An 18,662-nucleotide genomic window follows, 5' to 3' on the forward strand; every position below is an offset into this window, starting at 1 on the left:
GGAAAAACCTGCCCCCATGATTCAATTACCTCCTGCTGGGTCCCTCTCATAATATATGGGGATTATGTGAGCTACAATTCAAGATGAGACTTGGGTGGGGCACAGCCAAACCATATCAATATAATTTATACTTTTATAGTTTTTCTATTCTTCCTATGTCTTATGTTTTAAGGTCATACTTACTACAAAAATGGTAACTTGGTAATTATTCATTGAATCACAAAAAAGCATAAAACTATAAGAAGTAAAGCAGACCAATGCTCCATTATTCATAGTATCCTCATTAATGAGGATAACAAAGGCAAGAGTTGGAAACAAATGGAAAAGAAGAGACTATAGGCAGATAACTCAGTGAGAGTCGGATTATAAATTAGGTTTAAGTTGGAGAGAAGTAGAAGCAGAGGAACCAGGTGTGTGTGGGGGGTGTTGGGAGGGAGATAGGGTTTTGGAAAAGGATAATTAGTGATAGAAAGTATTGGGAAAGGTAAAGACTGTGATTCTAATGAGAGTTTCTCAAGTTCCAGGCAGAGGATTTCATGATTGTTATTCAACACTGCTTAGCATTTGTTCTGTTTGAAAAGTGAAGAAACTGCATTGTGCAGCCTGTGGATTCTTTTAAGGGAATCGTCATCCATCACAAGGGTTGCTCACCATGCTTAGAGTAACACTCAACTCCTGAGCAAGGCTTATATGGTACTACGAGATATGGTCCAGGTCTATCTCCGACTCATTTCACACGACTGGGCTCCTCACTTATTCTGCCACTGCTATTTCTTTCTATTCTTTGATCATTTCAAGCTCATTCCTGCCTCATGGTCTTTGTGCTCAGTAATCCCTCCACTGGAATTCCCTTTACAAAGGTTCCCCTGTTATCCATGGGCCATACGTTTCAAGACCCCCAGTGGATGCCTGACCCCGTGGATAGTACCAAACCCTACATATACTCATGTTTTCTGATAACCAAGATGGCTACGAGTGACTAATGGGTGGGGAGTGTATACAGCATGCATCTGCCGGGCAAGGGGATGACTCATGCCTCCGGCGGAATGGAGCAGGACAGCACAAGAGTTCATCATGCCACTCAGAATGGTGCATGCAATTTAAAACTCATGAATTGTTTATTTCTGGATTTTTCCATTTAATATTTTCAGACTTCAGATGTCAGTGGGTGGTGGAAACTGCAGAAAGTGAAACCTGGGATAAGGGTGGACGACTATACTGAAATCTTAGCAAGGCCAGCTCCTTTTTGTCATTCAAGTCTCAATTTAAGTGTCATCTTCTCAGAAAGCCCTAGAAAGCAGAGCTTCAGCCCCTTCCACAGCACTGTTTTATTTTCCTAATAGCACTCAGTACTATCTAGAATTATCCTGTTGACTTGCTTATTGTTTCTCTCCACAAAATGTAAGCTCCACAACAGCGAGGTCCTTGCCTGTCTTATCATTGTAAATATGTCAGCCAGTAAAAATTATTATAACTAGTTAGATATATAATAAATATATTACAATTAATTTAATATATAGTAATTATAATATTATGAAGGAAAATAGTGATAGTAGGTGATAGGTGAAGGATTATTTTAGAGTGATCAAAGCAAACCTCTCTGAGCAGTCACAATTCCATAGAGAGCTTACTGAAGCCAGGGAACAAGGCATGGACAGTTGAGGGAAAAGCAATCCCCCAGTAGGTCTGCTAGCAGATGGGAACGTTCCAGATCTTGAGAAAAAACAGGGAGACCCATTTTGCAGGAGTAGTGTGAACACGTGAGATGGTGGTAGGAGATGGAATGATAGCGGGAGGTGGAGTCAGCTAGTGAATGCTCTTGTAGGTAATCCGGTATGAGGGTAACAGAGCGACAGACTGGGCTTATGTTGTGTGGCATGTGGGTTTGACGCCTATCCAGGGAGACTGTGAGGAAGTCACTGCAGTAATCCACAGGGGGAGATGCTGGTGGCTAGAGCCACCATGGGATCAGAGAAGATGGCAGAACATGGTTGGACTTTGGATCTTCTTTGAAAGCAGAACTGTTGGGGTTTGCATGGGTGGCTGAGTGGATGCGGTGCTGTTTGCTGAGACAGGGAACACCTGCAGCCCAGGTTTCTGGGGAGAGAGGCTGTGGAGATGCAAGAGCTCCAGGTATGTATTGTTGGGTTTTGCAGGTCTCCTAGAATGTGGAGCGGAGGTGTCAGGGAAGCAGCTGGGTAAACACTGGAGTAGGGAAGGGCTAGAGATGTAGTTTGGGAAGCCTCAGTGAGTGGATGGCATGTAAAGCCTTGGGAGTAGATGAAATCTGGGAAGTGAGTATAGGGAAAAGAAGAACCCTGAAAACAGAGCTGTTGGATACTCCAAATGCTGGATATTGAGAAGAAGATGCAGCCAAGGAAACAGAAAAAACGATCTGTGATGTAGGAGTAAAACCTAGAATGTGTTCATCTGTCATAGATGACAGATGAAAAAATAAGCATATGAAAGCCAAGAGAGGGATTAAGTCTGCCAAATTCTGCTGAGAGGTCAATTGAGTAGGTTGAGAACTGACCCTGGATGTACATAGTTGGACATTAATTTCAGGAGATGATGGCAGTACCAGTGAAAAGCAGTTTGTTCCTACTCATCCTTGGAGAATACTGGGAGCATCCCACTAACTTCAAAGGAGAAGCAAATATTAAAGATGTCTTTGCAAAAAAGTAAGAAAGTCTTCTCCGCTCACATGTTCAATGGAAGCTAGCTATGTAATAGATAAAAAAAAACTGCTTTAACTCATTCTTACATTCCAGTGGACTAAGTAGCAGAGAACACAGGCTATGGTGTTGAAAGATCTGTGTTAGAATCCTGCCCATTACTTCCTAGCTGTGTGACTTTGGTCAAGCATCTTAACCTCTCAAAGCCCCAGTTTCCTCAGCTTTAACTAATAGAGATAACAATGTTGAACTTGTAGTGTAATGAAGTTAAATGAAATATGTGAAGTTCTTTTACATAGTGTGTATTTGATAAATATAATTGTTGTTAATATTATTATTTATGCCCCATCTATATTATGAAAGTAGGAAAAGTTAAAATGGGTTATGCTGGAGTGAGACCAAAAGAAGAGTGAAGTGCAATGGAAATGAAGAGGCAAATGAAGAGGAGGAGGTCACATCAGGAAGCTGGGCAGCTTTACTGGCCATCAGGCTGGACTCAGAGAGGGAGATGGGACAGTTTGAACCAGCAATGTGATGTAATATGGGGACAGTGATAAGTGAAGAAAATCCCAGGGCTTTGTCAGCCATCTTTTTTGACAGGAGAAATAGAGAGAGGCTAGAAAGTAAAATGACCAGGAAAAAAAAAAAAAATGACTGAGGAAAGACAAGAGTTACAGTGGAAAGCTGGAAAGCAGCAGACCTTGCCACGCTCCCCAAAGGCCTGATGAGTTTGTCTTCACATTTTCGGAGATGTATCCATGCACACACCTGGGGTATGTGGGGGAAAGTGCTCCCTAATTATGTCATTTTCTGCAGTTGCTCACGAGATCTTTGCATCAGGCATGGTACTTCCATGCCTTTCAGACAGGAATATGTAATAATAGTGAAAAGTTAAACTTTATTATTTTTGTAAATAAATAACACATTCAATAAAGTGTATTAGTGAAAATTCTCCCTCCCACGCCTTGTCCCCCAGCTATGCAATTTTCTTTTCCAAAGGTAGCCAATGCTGTTGTAATTGTTTCTTATATATATTTCTGGAGATATTACTGATATGTATAAATATAAAAGGTTTCTCCTTAGGATACAAATAAGGCATGCCATATACACTCTTCTGGAATGTATTTTTTCCTTAATATTCTTTGACAATTAATCCCTACCACTATCCAAAAAGCTTCCCTATTTTTTCTTTTAACAAGCTACATAAGATTCTATTTTATAGGTTTACTGTAATTCACTTAATCAGTCATTCTGGATGGACACACAGCTGTTTGCAATCTTTCGCTACTGTATAGAGTGCCACAGTGTGGAATCTCTGGCACATAAAAGTCTGCATATGCATGCATAGACATATATAACGTAAATTCTAGAAGAGAAATTGCTGAGTCCAAGGGTCCATGTACTTGGAATTTTAATAGATTTTACCAAAGTGCTCTTCATAAAGACTGTGTCAATTTAATCTCCATTAGTAGTATATTAGAGTGCCTGATTTCCCAAACTCTAACACATATTGTTTTATATAACTTTTTAATATTTGTCAAATTTATAGGCTAAAAATGGTATATTGATGTAATTTTATTTTGCATTTCTTTTATTATGAACAGAGTTAAGCATAGTTATTAATGTTTAAGAAATGTTTGTATTTCCTTTTCTGTAAACTGATTATTCTATTCTATTGTTGATATATTTTTCTTTCAGCACTTTAAATATTTCATTCCACTCTTTTCTTGCTTGCATGGTTTCTGAAGATAAGTCTGATGTAATTCTTAACCTTGTTCTTCTATAGGTGTCCACTTTCTGTTGCTATAACAGAATACCTGAGACTGAGTAATTTATAAAGAAAAGAGGTTTATTTAGCTCATGATTCTGGAGGCTGGGAGGTCCAAGATTGGGCATCTACATCTGCTCAGTTTCTGATGAGGGCTTCATGCTGTGTAATAACATGGTGGACCATGGGTGCATGCAAAGAGAAAGATGAAGCCAGCTGACCTGTTTTGTAACAACCTGCTCTTGAAAGAACTAATCCAGTCTCTTGAGAACCGCATTAATCCCTTCATGAGGGCAGAGCCCCCATGACTCAAACACCTCTTAACGGCTCCATTACCTCTCAGTACTGTTATGTTGGGAATTTAATTTCAGCATTAATTTTAGAGGGGACAAACCACTTCCATAGTATTCTGCCCCTGGACCCCCAAAACTCACATACTTCTCACATGCAAAATACAATCATTCCATCTCAATAGTACCATAAATCTTAATGTGTTCCAGCATTAACTCAAAAGTCCAAAGTCTCATCTGAGACTAAAGCAGACTGCTTCCAGCTGTGAGCCTGTAAAATCAAAACAAATTATCTACTTCCAAACTACAGTGGTGAGATAGGCATGGGGTAGACATTCCCCTTCTAAAAGGAAGAGGTAGGCAGGAAGAAGGGAGTAACAGGCCCCAAGCAAGCCCCAAATCCAGCAGGGAAGACATTAAAATTTTAAAGCTCCAGAATAGTCTTTCACACCATATGTCACCTCTTGGACACACTGGGGTTGGGGTAAACTCCTGAGTCTTCAGGCAGCCCCACCGCTGTGGCTTTGCTGGGTACAGACTATGTGGCCACTCTCCCAGTGCCTGTAACTGTCTCAGGCAGGTGTTGCATGCTGCTGGTGGCTCAACAGTTCTGGGGTCCCAGTGGCAGCCCCACTCCCATGGTTCTACTAGGCATTGACATGGTGGGGACTCTGTGGCAGCTCTACCTCTGTGGCAAGTTTCTGCTGGTCCCGTGGGCTTTCTGTGACATCCTTTGAGATCTAGGTGGAGAAAACCATGCCTCCAAAGCTCTTGTATTCTGCACACCTGCAGAGTTAGCACCACATGGACACCACCAAGGCTTATGGTGTGTGCCCTCTTGAGCAGTGGCCCGAATTACACCTGGGGTCATGTGAGCCTTGCCAGGGCAAGGACTGCTTCCCTGGGATGTGGGGAACAGTATGGAGGTGGCCCTAGGCAGCAAGCCTGTTCTGCCCTCAAGGCCCTAAGGTTCTGAGTCCATGATGAGAGGAGCAGCCTCAAAGATCTTTATAATGCCTTCAGGACCATTCTCCCATTGTCCTGATGAGCAAAACCTAGCTTCTTTCTGTCTGCTAATCTTTTTAGCAAACAATAGTCTGGCTGCATCTTTGTATTGACTTTTTGCTCCCTACATGGCCACACTGAATTTTCCAAATCTTTACACTCTGCTTCCCGCTGCTCCTGTAACTCACTGTAAGTGGCCAGAAGTAACCATGCAGTATCTTGAGCACTTTCCTGCTTAGCTATTTCTTCCACCAGATATTCTAGTTGTCTCTCTTAAATTCCGCCTTCCATAAAGCCCTAGGGCATAAAAACAATGCAGCCAAGTTCTTTGCAACTGAATAACAAGGATGCCTTTATTCCAGGTTCCAATACCTTGTTCCTCATTTCCATCTGAGACCTCATCAGAATGGTTCTTCCTGTCCATATTTCTATCAGAATTCTGGTCACAACCACTTAAGTAATCTCTAAGAAGTTCCAGACTTTCCCTAGTCTTTGTCTTCTTCTGATCCCTCACTAGAATATCCCTCAATGCTCTGCTCACAGTATAGGGTTTTTCTAGCCGACTCCTTCAAATTCTAGACACTACCCATTACCTGGTTCCAAAGCTGCTTTTACATTTCCAGGCATTTGTTATAGCATCAACCCCAATGTTGTTACCAATTTTCTGTCTTAGTTCATTTTCTGTTGCTGTAACAGAATACCACAGACTGAGTACTTTACAAAGGAAAAAGTTTTCTTTAGTTTATAATTTTGGAGGTTGGGCAGCTAAATTTGGTCAGCTTCTGGTGTGGGCCACCCGCTGCATCATGCATGGTGGAGAAGTGAAGGTGGAGGCAGGTGCGTGCAAAGAGAAAGACGAAGTGGGCCAACCCACCTTATAACAACCTACTCTTTAGAGAACTAACCCAGTCCCAGGAGAACTGCATTAATCCCTTTGTGAGGGCGAAGTCCCTATGACTCACCTCTTAAAGGTCCTATTACCTCTCCATACTGTTGACATTGGCAATTAAATTTCAACATGAGTTTTGGTAGAGACAAACTACATCCAAACCATAGCAATAGTAAAGGTGTCCCCTGCTCCCCTCCTCCACCTTAGCTTCTTTCAAGATATTCTCTTTATTTTTGACTGTCTGCAGTTTGAATATATGCCCGGGTGTAATTTTTTTGGTATTTATCCTGCTTAGAGGTCTCTGAGCTTCCTAGTTGATGGATTGGAGTCTATAATTACTTTTGAAAAATTCTCAACTATTATTACTTCCAATTTTCTTCCATTTATTTTTCTTTTCTTTCTGGCATACCCATTAGAATATTTATACTTTTTATAATTGTCTCACAGTTCTTTCATATTCTGATCTATTTTTTCAATCTTTAAAAAAATCTTTGGATTTTAGCTTGAGAAGTTTCTGTTGACATATCTTCAAGCTCCCTAATCACCTAATCACTTTTTCAGCTGCGTCCAGTTTACTGACAATCTCATCAAAGGCATTCTTCATTTCTGTTATAGTCATTTTGATTTCTACCACTTCTTTTAGATTCTTCCCTTTAGTTTCCATCTCTCTGTTGACCTTACCTATCTATTCTTGCATATTGTCCACTTTTTCCATTAGAGACTTGAGCAAATTAATCATTGTTATTTTAAGTTTTCAGTGTGATAATCCCAAAATCTCTGCTGTTTTTGAGTCTAGTTCTTGTTTGTTTTGTCTTTCAGACTGTACTTTTTTGCCGTTTAGCATGTCTTGTAATTTTTTGTTGAAAGCTAAACATGATATATTGAATAAAAGTGACTGAGGTAGATAGGTCTTTAGTGTGAGGTTTTATATTTATCTGGCTAGGGGTTAGGCTGTGTTTACTCTTTGCTGTAGCTGTAGGTGTCAGAGGCTAAAATGTCCTCTGATGTCCTTGTTTCAGTCTGCTCTGTTGTCTTTGGGATTCCCTAGAGATTCCTGCTGTCTGAGTCTTGCAGTTCTTTTAGTTCTAGTGTAGTTTAGTTTAGTTCTAGTGATGTAGTGGTAAGGTGTGAGGAGACGTGTTATAGATTACTATGATTAGGGCACAGTCTGTTAGTCAGCCTGGGCTGGGTATTTCCCTATCTCCACGCTGAAGGCTAGAAGGGGCTGGAGTTGTATATTTCCCCTTCTCCAGGTTGGTTAGGCTCTGCCCAAATAGTTTTCCTTGAGGGCAGGCCTTGCTAAGAAGAGAGAACCCTGGGCATATTTCAAAATGGTCACTTTTCCTTTCTTCTTGAGGGATGTAGAAGAGGATTTTTCTCAGATCTTCACAGGGAGAACCTGGTAGGGTTCCTGAAGGTAAAACTCAGGAAAGTGTGGGGACTCCTGTAAGAAAATTCATAGGAGAGCTTTTCGATGAATTCTTAACTCTCAAGCTTGTCACAATGAGCCTCCAGCAATTACAGTTTGAAGTGTTCCTACCGATACCAGCTCCCGCTGTGGGCTCCTACTCTTCTGCTTCTGCTCTGGTAAGCTGTGATTCTCTGTATCTGCCTGTCTGCCTCTCCAATTTTCAGGGCAGCAGTTTCTCCTATGACCTTAATTCTTGATGGATCTAAGAAGAGTTCTTGATTTTCAGTTCATTCATCTTTTTCCTTGTGTGCATGGGAATGATGACTTCCAAGCACTTAACATGTTGGATCAGACACCAACTTTTCTTATTGATTTGTAGGAGCTTTACATAAACAGGGTCAGATGAGTGCACATATAAAAATATATATATGCTCACATACACAGACACAGATACACACACACATATATCACCATCACTCAAACTGGACTGCAGTGGCATGATCACAGCTCATTGCAGCCTTGACCTCCTGGACTGAAGAAATCCTCCCACTTCAGCCTCCCAAGTAGCTGGGACTACAGGTGTGTGCCACCACACCCAGCTAATTTTTAAATTTTTTTGTAGAGACATGGTCTTGCTATGTTGCCCAGGCTGGTCTCAAACTCCTGGCCTCAAGTAATCCTCATGCCTCTGCCTCCCAAAGTGTTGGGATTACAGGCATGAGCCATCGTGCCAGCCAGCTTTTTTTTTTTTTTTCGAGACAGAGTCTTGCTGTGTTGCCCAGGCTGGAGTCCAGTGGCGCAATCTCAGCTCACTGCAAGCTCCGCCTCCCAGGTTCATGCCATTCTTCTGCCTCAGCCTCTTGAGTGGCTGGGACTACAGGCGCCCGCCACCATGCCTGGCTAATTTTTTGTATTTTTAGTAGAGACAGGGTTTCACCGTGTTAGCCAGGATGGTTTCAATCTCCTGATCCGCCCGCCTCGGCCTCCCAAAGTGCTGGGATTACAGGCATGAGGCACCGCACCTGGCCGCCAGCCAGCTTTTTATATATTAGAAAAATGAGTCCTTTATATGAGATGCATTTTTTCCATTTCATCATTTATCTTTTGAATTCATGTTTTTCTCCCATGCAGTTAAAAATTTTTTTTGTGTGTGTGTGGTTGCATTTATCAATATTCTCTTTTAGGCATTTGGATTCCATGACACATTTAAAAAGGCCTTCACAATTCAGATCATAAGGAAAATCTTCCATTGTTTCCTTTAGGACTTGTTATAGTTTTATTTTTTACATTTAAAATATTTGCATTTGGGTTTTATCCTCATGTAAGTATGAAGAATAAACACTATTTGTGTTTTTTACTTGTTTATTCTGTTGTTTGAAAACCATTTACTCATAGTTCACTTTTTCCCCATTAGTTGATTATCATATATAAAATTCTAATATGTATTTGGATCTATATAATTTCTATTCTGTTATTGCTTTATCTGTTTATTCATAGGCTAATATAAATAATTCATATGACACTGTTCTAATTATTATAGCTTTAAAAAATATTTTAAAATATTGTATGGCTTGTTACCCCTTAATTTTTCTTGTTAAAAAAATTTCTTGTCAATTTTAATTTATTTTTCCATATTACCTGTAGCATCAGTGTATCTAATTTTAAACATCTTGGCATTTTTATTGTTACTGTGTTTAGATTAATTTAGGAAGGATTATATATTTATGCAATTGAATTTTTCTATCTAAGAACATGATATGCCTTTCAATTTGTTCAGGGCATCTTTTGTATTCCAAGAAATATCTTAAAATATTTCTTGGTCAGGCCGGGCATGGTGGCTCATGACTGTAATCCCAGAACTTTAGAAGGCCGAGGCGGGCGGATCACCTGAGGTTAGGAGTTCAAGACCAGCCTGGCCAACACGGCAAACCCCATCTCTACTAAAAATACAAAAATTAGCCAGGCTTGGTGGCACATGCCTATAATCCTAGCTACTCGAGAGGCTGAGACAGGAGAATCACTTGAACCCGGGAGGCGGAGGTTGCAGTGAGCCAAAATCAGGCTACTGCACTCCAGCCTGGGTGACAAAGTGAGACTCTGTCACAAACAAACAAACAAACAAACAAAACCCCCAAAAAACCACATATATATATGTATTTCTTGGTCGGGAGCAGTGGCTCATGCCTGTAATCCAAGCACTTTGGGAGGCCAAGGTGGGAGGAACTCTTGAGCCCAGGAGTTCGAGACCAGCCTAAGCAAGATAGTGAGACATTGTCTCAAAAAAAAAAATTTTTTTTTTTCTTCATATAGATCTTGTACATTTTTTTGTTGTTAATTCTGCTCCTGGGGATTTTATGTCTCCTTTCCTTCCTTCCTTCACTTTCCTTTCCTTTTTAAAAAACCTATTGTAACTGGGGTCTTTTCCTTCCTTCATTTTGTCTTCTAACTGGTTGTTGTTCATATACACTCAGTGTAACTGGTTGTTGATTTATACAAGTATATATGCCCATCATTTATTTCTGTGTAGTTTGAGAAGACATGCTATTAAAAAATTTAAAACTATATGCCTGTTATAATCGAGGGCAGTGTTACACAAGGAGGGTCTGATGTCTATGAACTTGGCTCCACCATTTATTAGCACTGTGGCAATAGGCAGGCTACTTAATTTCTATAAGCCACAGTTTCCTCATCTATAATATGGGATAAAATAATACCTCATAGGACAGTTTTCAATATTAAGAAGATAAAGCACAAAAGCACTTAGCAGGGTGTTGGAAACACAGTAAGCAGTCAATAAATGGTGGCTACAAAGGTTCTATCCTCTTACCATGAAACTCAAACCTAGTTCCTGGGGTCACACTGGGAATAGACTTCAACCTTCCCAAACCATTCCCCTCCATCCCATGCTCCTTACAGTTCCTAAACAAAAGCCCATAAGTAGATTGAAGGGTTGTGGGGTGGGGAGGAGGAGAAGGAAGGAAACAGATGGAAGGGCAGAGGCCCAGTGACACCTTTACTGCAGAGAAGGAATGAAATGACTCTGTACTGATTTGCATCTGGGGGTCCAGGGAAACTGAAGGAAGACAAGCTAATGAACAAAGAGGGGAAGGTGGACTTTTTCCAAAGGGCCACTTCAAATTTGCAGAGGACTTTATAGCTGACAGGCCACTTTAACCTACATGAGCCAGTCTTCACAGCAAAGAGCTGGGACCCATGAGGAGAGGGCCCGTAGCCACACATGGAGTAGGCAGAGGGTCAGATGATGTGTTTCAGATCTGCAGACTCCCATTCCAGTGCTCATTCCTCTTCATAGCCCTCTTTTACTTCTCTCGTCATTTATTCCCATTTGGGCCTAAGTACTAAACTGACAACAGAAAAGACAGATGACAAACATGATAGAAAACACAGGAAAGGGGAAGAAAGGAAAGTACGAGGAGTTAAAACGTTTTGAGAAGACAGAGCCTCAGGGAGCTTTGGGAGTAAAATCAATAACAGTATTTGCTGAATACCCCCATGGGAGAAATCCATGGGGGAACTATATAAGGAATAGTGTAATGATAGCGACTATGTCTTGAGGGTCTATTGTGTGCTGCTTGTTTCGTGTGCATTTTTTTTTTTCCTTTTACTCCTAACAACAGTCTTTCGAGGCAGGAGTTATTAACCCAATTACACCACGTGTCTCTAGAAGGCAAGGCCTCAGTCTTCTTTGTGTACTAACATCTATGTACTCACTGAAGAAGACTTGTAAAACATACTCATAGTCCTGGACATAGGAGTTCATGGTTTTGCCAGAGCTGTGAAGGAACCTTGAGGATGTCAGCCCTAACGAGTGGGGTGAGTACAGGAAAAATGTGATGTGGCCAGTGCAAGGAAGGACACTGTTTCTCTTACTACAATAAGAAAACAACCAGACCAAATCAACCAACAAAACCAAGCAAGAGAAATCTGATGGGGAAGGGGCGAGGAAGCAGCAAAAGCTTCTTGCAGCTGGAGTTAGGGATGAGGATGAAATGTGGATCAAGCCAACTGCAGTGGGGGAGGCTGCTCAACCTGGGAAAGTGCTCCATCAGCTACTTCGCCCTCTCTTCCACTGCTGCAACGCGTTTTAAAGCGACAGTCACACGCTGCAGGATTCGGAAGCGGAAATGGTCTTTGCTCATTGGATGACAATCTAAATTCAGATCGAAAGAATGTGGTTGGAGACAGCTGGTGGAAATGGTCCCAGTCTTGTCTTCGCTGGAAATGTCCAATGTCCACGTGCTGCTCGTTTCTCTTCTTATGAAGCGTCTCCCTGTCTCTCTGGGCCTGTCTCTGTTTCTTCCATCGCTTTTTTTCCCCACTAAGTAACCATCCCGGCGCATTGTACCCAACTGGTCGAGGAACGCCCCTGCTGTACCCATCGCTGCTGGCTGCCTCGGAGATTAATGAGAGCGACTCGGGTGGTTTATGAGAAGCGACACTTACTACCCAGCTTCTTGTATCTGCCGCCGAGCAGTTAACGTTAAAGCCCGCTCTGTACCACCGCGGATGTGACTGCTGTAAATACCACGGGGCAGGGCTCTCATGCTTCAGAAACACGTAAGCAAGACGCACCGAGCCAGCCCCGGACACCCAATGACCCTGGACTGCGGCAAAGGGGGGGTGGGAAAGGAAGAGGGGAGGACCACCTCGCTCTTCTCTCCTTCCTCCTCGCCCGGGCCGGAGCACGCCTTCCTCCCCGGAGGGCAGGGGAAGGTCGCTCCAGGTCGCTGGCACCTCCAGCGCCCCCGAAATCTGCAAATTCATCGCTCCCTTTCGTCTTCAGGCGAAGCCCTCCCGTCCGGAGTAGGGCCAGCCCCAGTTATGCATCTCCAGCCTTTAGCTGACTACTAAGGCGGATCCGACTTCTCCCCCATAACCAGGTTTTGATTCGCTTCCCCACCGCAGGGGTTCAGTCTCTGCTTTCGACTTTGCTTCTCAGTTGCACGCCCCGCAGTGTGGAGCTGCGCTCAAGTCTCGGCAACTTTCACCATCTTGACCCGAGAGTCGGGCCGTTTCTAAGACAATGTGAACAAAGAGGAGCAGGGGGAGGGAAGGGGGGCCCCGCGGGAGGGCTGTGGGCGAGTGTGTGTGTGTGTGTGTGTGTGTGTGTGTGTGTGTGTGTGTTGGGGGGCGCCGCGCTCCGCGTCCGCCGCCACTGGGGATCCGGGCGCAGGCAGGCTGTCCCGGGCGCAGAGCGCGCCGCCTCCAGTCTCTCGGGCGGGCCCGGCCCGGCAGGGCCCCTGGCGGCCCCCGGAGGCGGGTTTCTTTGTCCCTGACTCCCGCTGGGCGCGAAGGCCGCCGGCGGCTAACAGAAACCCGAGCCCGCGCAACGGAGCTCAGGCTTCCACGTGCGGCCCCGCAGGGCAGAGCAGGAAGGAGCGGCTGCAGCCCCGGGGCGCCCCGCAAGCATCCAGTGCCCGGCCCTCCCAGCTCCGCGGCGGGCTTCGGACGGTGGAGTGAGACACCAGAACTCGCCTTTCGCTTCCCCGAGCCGATGCACGGCTTGGGATGGCGCCGCTCGTCCTAAGCAGCGTGGTTTGGGGGCGAGAAGACGCCTACTGGAGCGCTCCCCTCCACCCAGACTCCCGAAGACGCGCGCCCGAGTCGAAGTCGGGGACAGAGAAGGTTCTCTGGCGCCCCCCTGCCGACTGCTTTGCGGCCGCCGGGACCCGAGCAGCGGGGCGGGACCTAAACATAGCCCCAACCCAAAGATGCCCAGCAGAACGCTCCAAACAAAACAGAAACGGTGGCCGCATCTGCGTGTGTGTGTGTGCGTGTGTGTGTGTGTGTGTGACGGGGGAGAGGAGCTGATCTTACCTGAAACATAGTTTGCGCTTCTGTGTGTGTGGCCGAAGAATGGAAGAGAAACTGCCATGGCCATCCGAGTCCATTAAATCAACTCCCCTTCCCTCCGACTCTCTCAACTCAGTCATATTCTATAATACAATGCAAGGTTACAGAGCCCCAGTGAAAACTAGTTTCCCAGTTTCACTCTGACCCTCCATCAATGTAGCCAGCCAGCTAGATTGTAGGTTACCGGCTTCTATTCTGCAGGAGAACTTTGAGTCTCGGGAGACTCAGGGTTTCTTCCTCCCGCCTCTCGCAGTGCATCTTTCATTTGCTTTTCTTTGTAAAGCCAGGGCTCCTCGGCTGCCTCCCAGGAAGTCCTGCGCTCTGGCGCGCCGCACCTCGCCTGCCGCAGAGCGGCGCGGGCAGTAAGCCGGGCGCTAGGACCGCGGGGAGCCCGGGCTGCGGCGGCGCTACCTTAAACCCAGCCCAATGCCGCTGCCTGCGCCACTCTGCGCGCCGGCGGGGGCTGCGCAGGAGGAGCGCTCCGCCCGGCTACAACGCTCCGCGAGCCGGCGCGGCAACACCTGTTCGCGGCAGCCTGGGCGGCACGCGAGCTCCCGGACGCGGCTCTCCTCGCTCGCCGCTCGCCACCCGTTCTAAGCCAATGGACATCTGCCGAGCCTCTGGAGAATCCTGGATACTAGCTTTGGACGCCTAAAGTTTCTTCTTCTTTTTGTTTTATTATTATTATCATTTTTTGGAGGGGGGACCGGGAGGGGAGATTTGTCGCCGCCACCAACGTGAGATTTTTTTTTTCCCCTTGAAGGATTCATGCTGATGTCTGCAGAGTCGGTTAGAGAGTAAAAACAGCGCATGCCTTCCTGGAGTCAGGATCCGTAAATTCTGACGTAGCCCGTGCATCTTAAAAATCCCTATAATAACGCCTAGGCATTTAAGTTGCTATGGTCATTCTGATCTCAAACCAAATGGAGAAACTACGGATTTTTTTTCCTTATTACGGTCGGATGGGATGAAGACCTTCCTGCCTGCTAAGAGCTGGGGATCTATCTATAGAGATACATAGATATGTTTATCAATATGTCAGTGTGTGAGTATAAAGTGGTGGTTTCTTAGACTATCAGTGGTTTGACCTTGAACCTGTGCCAGTGAAACAGCAGATTACTTTTATTTATGCATTTAATGGATTGAAGAAAAGAACCTTTTTTTTCTCTCTCTCTCTCTGCAACTGCAGTAAGGGAGGGGAGTTGGATATACCTCGCCTAATATCTCCTGGGTTGGCACCATCATTATTGTTTATTCTTGTGCTCCAAAAGCCGAGTCCTCTGATGGCTCCCTTAGGTGAAGTTGGGAACTATTTCGGTGTGCAGGATGCGGTACCGTTTGGGAATGTGCCCGTGTTGCCGGTGGACAGCCCGGTTTTGTTAAGTGACCACCTGGGTCAGTCCGAAGCAGGGGGGCTCCCCAGGGGACCCGCAGTCACGGACTTGGATCATTTAAAGGGGATTCTCAGGCGGAGGCAGCTATACTGCAGGACTGGATTTCACTTAGAAATCTTCCCCAATGGTACTATCCAGGGAACCAGGAAAGACCACAGCCGATTTGGTAGGTATACCATTAACCCTTTAGTGTCCATGAGATGACATGTTGAAATTATAACTACCAAGAAGGTGGTGGCCGGGTGGGGGACGTGGGAAGGGTTCTCCCCTCCTCCCCTCTTTCTCTGTATCTCTGTCTCTCTCTCTCTCTGTCTTGCCAGCTCCGAAAAAAAAAATGCCTCCGGAATTGCAGATCTGCTGCTGGCACTGATGCAAGTATACACTGAAAGGCCCCCTACTTTTAATTTAAAGGGGGGCATAATTTATAAATATAATACAAGTTTCCAGTTCTTTTGCATCAGATACACGGGTTTAGGAAGTTTCTTTTGAATGGACTGATTGCACGAGTTTAAAGCTTTAATCATTAACTACTAAGAACTTAATGCAGTTTCTTGAAGGCAGTGGGTATCTTGTGCCCAAATTAAGGTTTTTTTCCTTTCCCCCTTTCCTCTAGTAAGTATACTACTTGAATTGTATATTAAGTGCATTGTTTATTCCCCCCTGTGAGGGTCTGAAAGCCCCATAGGCGAAGGTTGCTGACGGATTGTCCTGTTGGGAGGACTAAAGTCATATTTTAGGCTCCGTGAAAAGCAGGGGCAGAGGCTTGGGGGAAAATGACTTGGGAAGAGGCAGGACGCTCAGGGGTTTTTGTCCTTCCAGCTATCAAGTGATAACCTCTGCTTTTAAATTTCCATAGTGTGCAGCCCTGTGTAGGTCTCTTGCGTGGCTCTCTGGTGTGAGTGTGTGCGCGCGTGCAAACGCTGCGAGCGAATTTTAAAGGGCATTCCGAGGATTTCATTTTTCAGCGGAGGGTATTTGTGACTCAGCACTGAGGGCTGCAGACTCGAGGGCTGGTGGCTCTGCCCACTTTATGCCTGCACACACGTGCTTGCCGGGGCACCCTGAGCCCAACGGCACGAAGTCAACTAACACAGTCCCAATTGGGTGGACTCTTGAGTTTTTTCCTTACTTAAAAAAAAAAAAATTAAGCGCCAGTTTGGGCAACTAGACTGTTGGAAGGAGTTAACTTCTGAGTGAACCCACCTGACAACACTTAAACTAGGTCGTAAAAAACAAAGTCCTCTGGTGATTTTTCTTCCTCATGCTTTAGTGCCAGATGTTGAACACAATCTAAACTGTATGTTTAGCTTCGTGCGGCTGCGGATGATGCCAGAAGGTGAGGAGGACTTAGGCCTGGGCTGGGGATGGTCCCAGATCCACGAGGCCCAGGATTTGCTCCTCATGCTCACCCCTGAGCCTAAGCCCACAGCTGAGCCTAGTAGTGTGAAATTGCTCTGGCCGTCTCCACTCGCTGCTTAAAAAAAAGTTATAGCTCTTTGCTTTGCAATTATTCAGTTGAAATATAACTATCCCCTCCCCACCCCAGAAGTAAAGGTAGATTCTGGTTGTTGCAAAGAGAAGACTAAACTTTACTAAAAGTGCCGTTTCCATCTGGCCTCTTTAAGGGCTGCCACCCTGCCTAGCGTTCGATACCAGAACAACAGGCAGTGGGCGGCCCTGGGTGGGCGAGCGAGTGTGTCCGGGGCCGCGGCGGCCACCCGCAGGGTGTCGGGGCCGCGCCGACCGAAGCGAGCGGCGTGGGCGGCCGGCCTAGGTGTGCCAGGCGGCCGGAGCTCCAGCCCTCCCGCGCTCGCGGTCGGCAGGTGCCCGCTCGGCCGCCCGGGCCCCGCGGCGCACTTAGCGGCTGCCCGGCCGGCTCCGCGCGGTCCTAAACGCGCTCGCGTTCCGGCTCCCTTTCCGCCTGGCTCGGGTGCGCCCTTCAGTGCTGCGGGGACCACGGGGGCCGGGGGGCGGCAGGCAGGGGCTGACACACTTCTGGCCGCGTTTAGGGAATCCGGTTTTTCATTTTGGCCCAAGTTGAGCCCCTTCTCTTTCTCTTTGTGTGTGAGAGTGGGTCTGGCGGGGCTGACAGCCGCCGCCCCGGGCTGCACGGTGGTTTGCGGTGTGGGAACGGCTGGAGGCGCGCGCAGCGGCAGGAGAGTTGGTGGCGGGGACAGAGGACGGGCTGGAGGTCGGACCCCTGAGCTCCCCTGTCCCATTCCGTGTCCTTCTTCTGAAGCACGCAGCCGGGTTTTGGAGACTCGAAGGGCTCCGTGGTGCCCGGGAGGTGGGTCGGGGGCCCCTGGCCGGAGCCGCAGGGGAAGGAGTGGGGGTGGGGGGGACAAAGGGCCGCGGAGGCGGGCGGAGGGGGCGGCGTGCTATTGTTAACCGCTTTCCGAGAGCAGAGCTCGCGAGCTCGCCGATCGCGATCTGGCTTTCCCGCGCCCCCGCCTCCGCTCCGGCTTCACAACCGGGGGAGCCCGGGGTGTGCGCGGGAGCGCGGCGGGGGCGCAGCGAGGGCGCACGGCTGCAGGGGCGCCGCGGCGGGCCCGAGCCGGTTTTATTGTGTGGATCAGCCGAGCCTGTCTTTGAGAGACCCTGTTAGAACTCCGGTGCAGCACGACTGGGCCCTGGTGTGCAGAGATTATGGGATATTCTAGTTGGTGCTTCTTCACGCACCCCTTCCCTCCATGAGCATTTTTTTTTTTTTTTGATGCAGTCACCTTTAGGATAGGACGTTTGCCACACGCAGTCGAGTCATTAGAAATCCCGTAACTCTGCCACTGGAGAGAGCGCGGATGCAAGGGCGGGGGCCACGCGGGAGGGGAGCGCAGGAGAGGCGCATTCTAGGGTGAGCGGATGAGGACTGCGGCGGGCTACAGTGGCTCAATAGAAACCGTTAAACAAAAAGCTAGACCCCTCACCCCTAGAGGTCAGAGAAAGGTGTTGTCAGGGAAGTGGCATCTCCACTCCTTAGACGCTCTCGGTACAGTGTTGGGGGGGATGTGGGGGCTGGGGGGGATGTGGGGGCTGGGGGGAGGGGCTAGGGGTAGTGTTGGATGGGAGGGGAGCGGAAGCCCCGGCCCAGGTTGGGGACTGGGGGCGCCGAGCCGCTAGCTAGCCCGTCGGCCTGGCGTCGGCCGAGGGGGAAGGGCGCTCTGGCGCTCCGCTGTGCCACTCACTCTGGCTGGGATGGAGTTGAGTGGGTGGCTGTGCGCAGTGGGGGTGGGGAAGCAGGGTGAGGCAGGAGGGTTATTTAAATCTTTCATCCGGTTGCAGTGAGAAGCGGGCCCCCGGGGTGACAGCAGTGCCGCGGTCTCCCGCTGCTGCCGCTGCGGCAGGTCCCAATATTAGCA

General features: G+C 46.8%; 1 protein-coding gene across 1 annotated transcript in view; it reads left to right on the plus strand.

Moving 5' to 3' along the window:
- Positions 1-14,264: 14,264 nt before the first annotated feature.
- Positions 14,265-18,662, plus strand: part of FGF9 (fibroblast growth factor 9) — a 38,110-nt gene continuing 33,712 nt past the window's right edge. The window contains exon 1 of the mRNA XM_001150741.7: positions 14,265-15,472. Within this exon, the coding sequence (XP_001150741.1) occupies positions 15,196-15,472 (277 nt within the window). The 5' untranslated portion in view covers positions 14,265-15,195. The remainder of the gene's footprint in view (positions 15,473-18,662) is intronic.

The sequence above is a fragment of the Pan troglodytes genome, chromosome 14, assembly GCF_028858775.2.
Source record: "Pan troglodytes isolate AG18354 chromosome 14, NHGRI_mPanTro3-v2.0_pri, whole genome shotgun sequence".
NCBI classification, from domain to species: Eukaryota; Metazoa; Chordata; class Mammalia; order Primates; family Hominidae; genus Pan; species Pan troglodytes.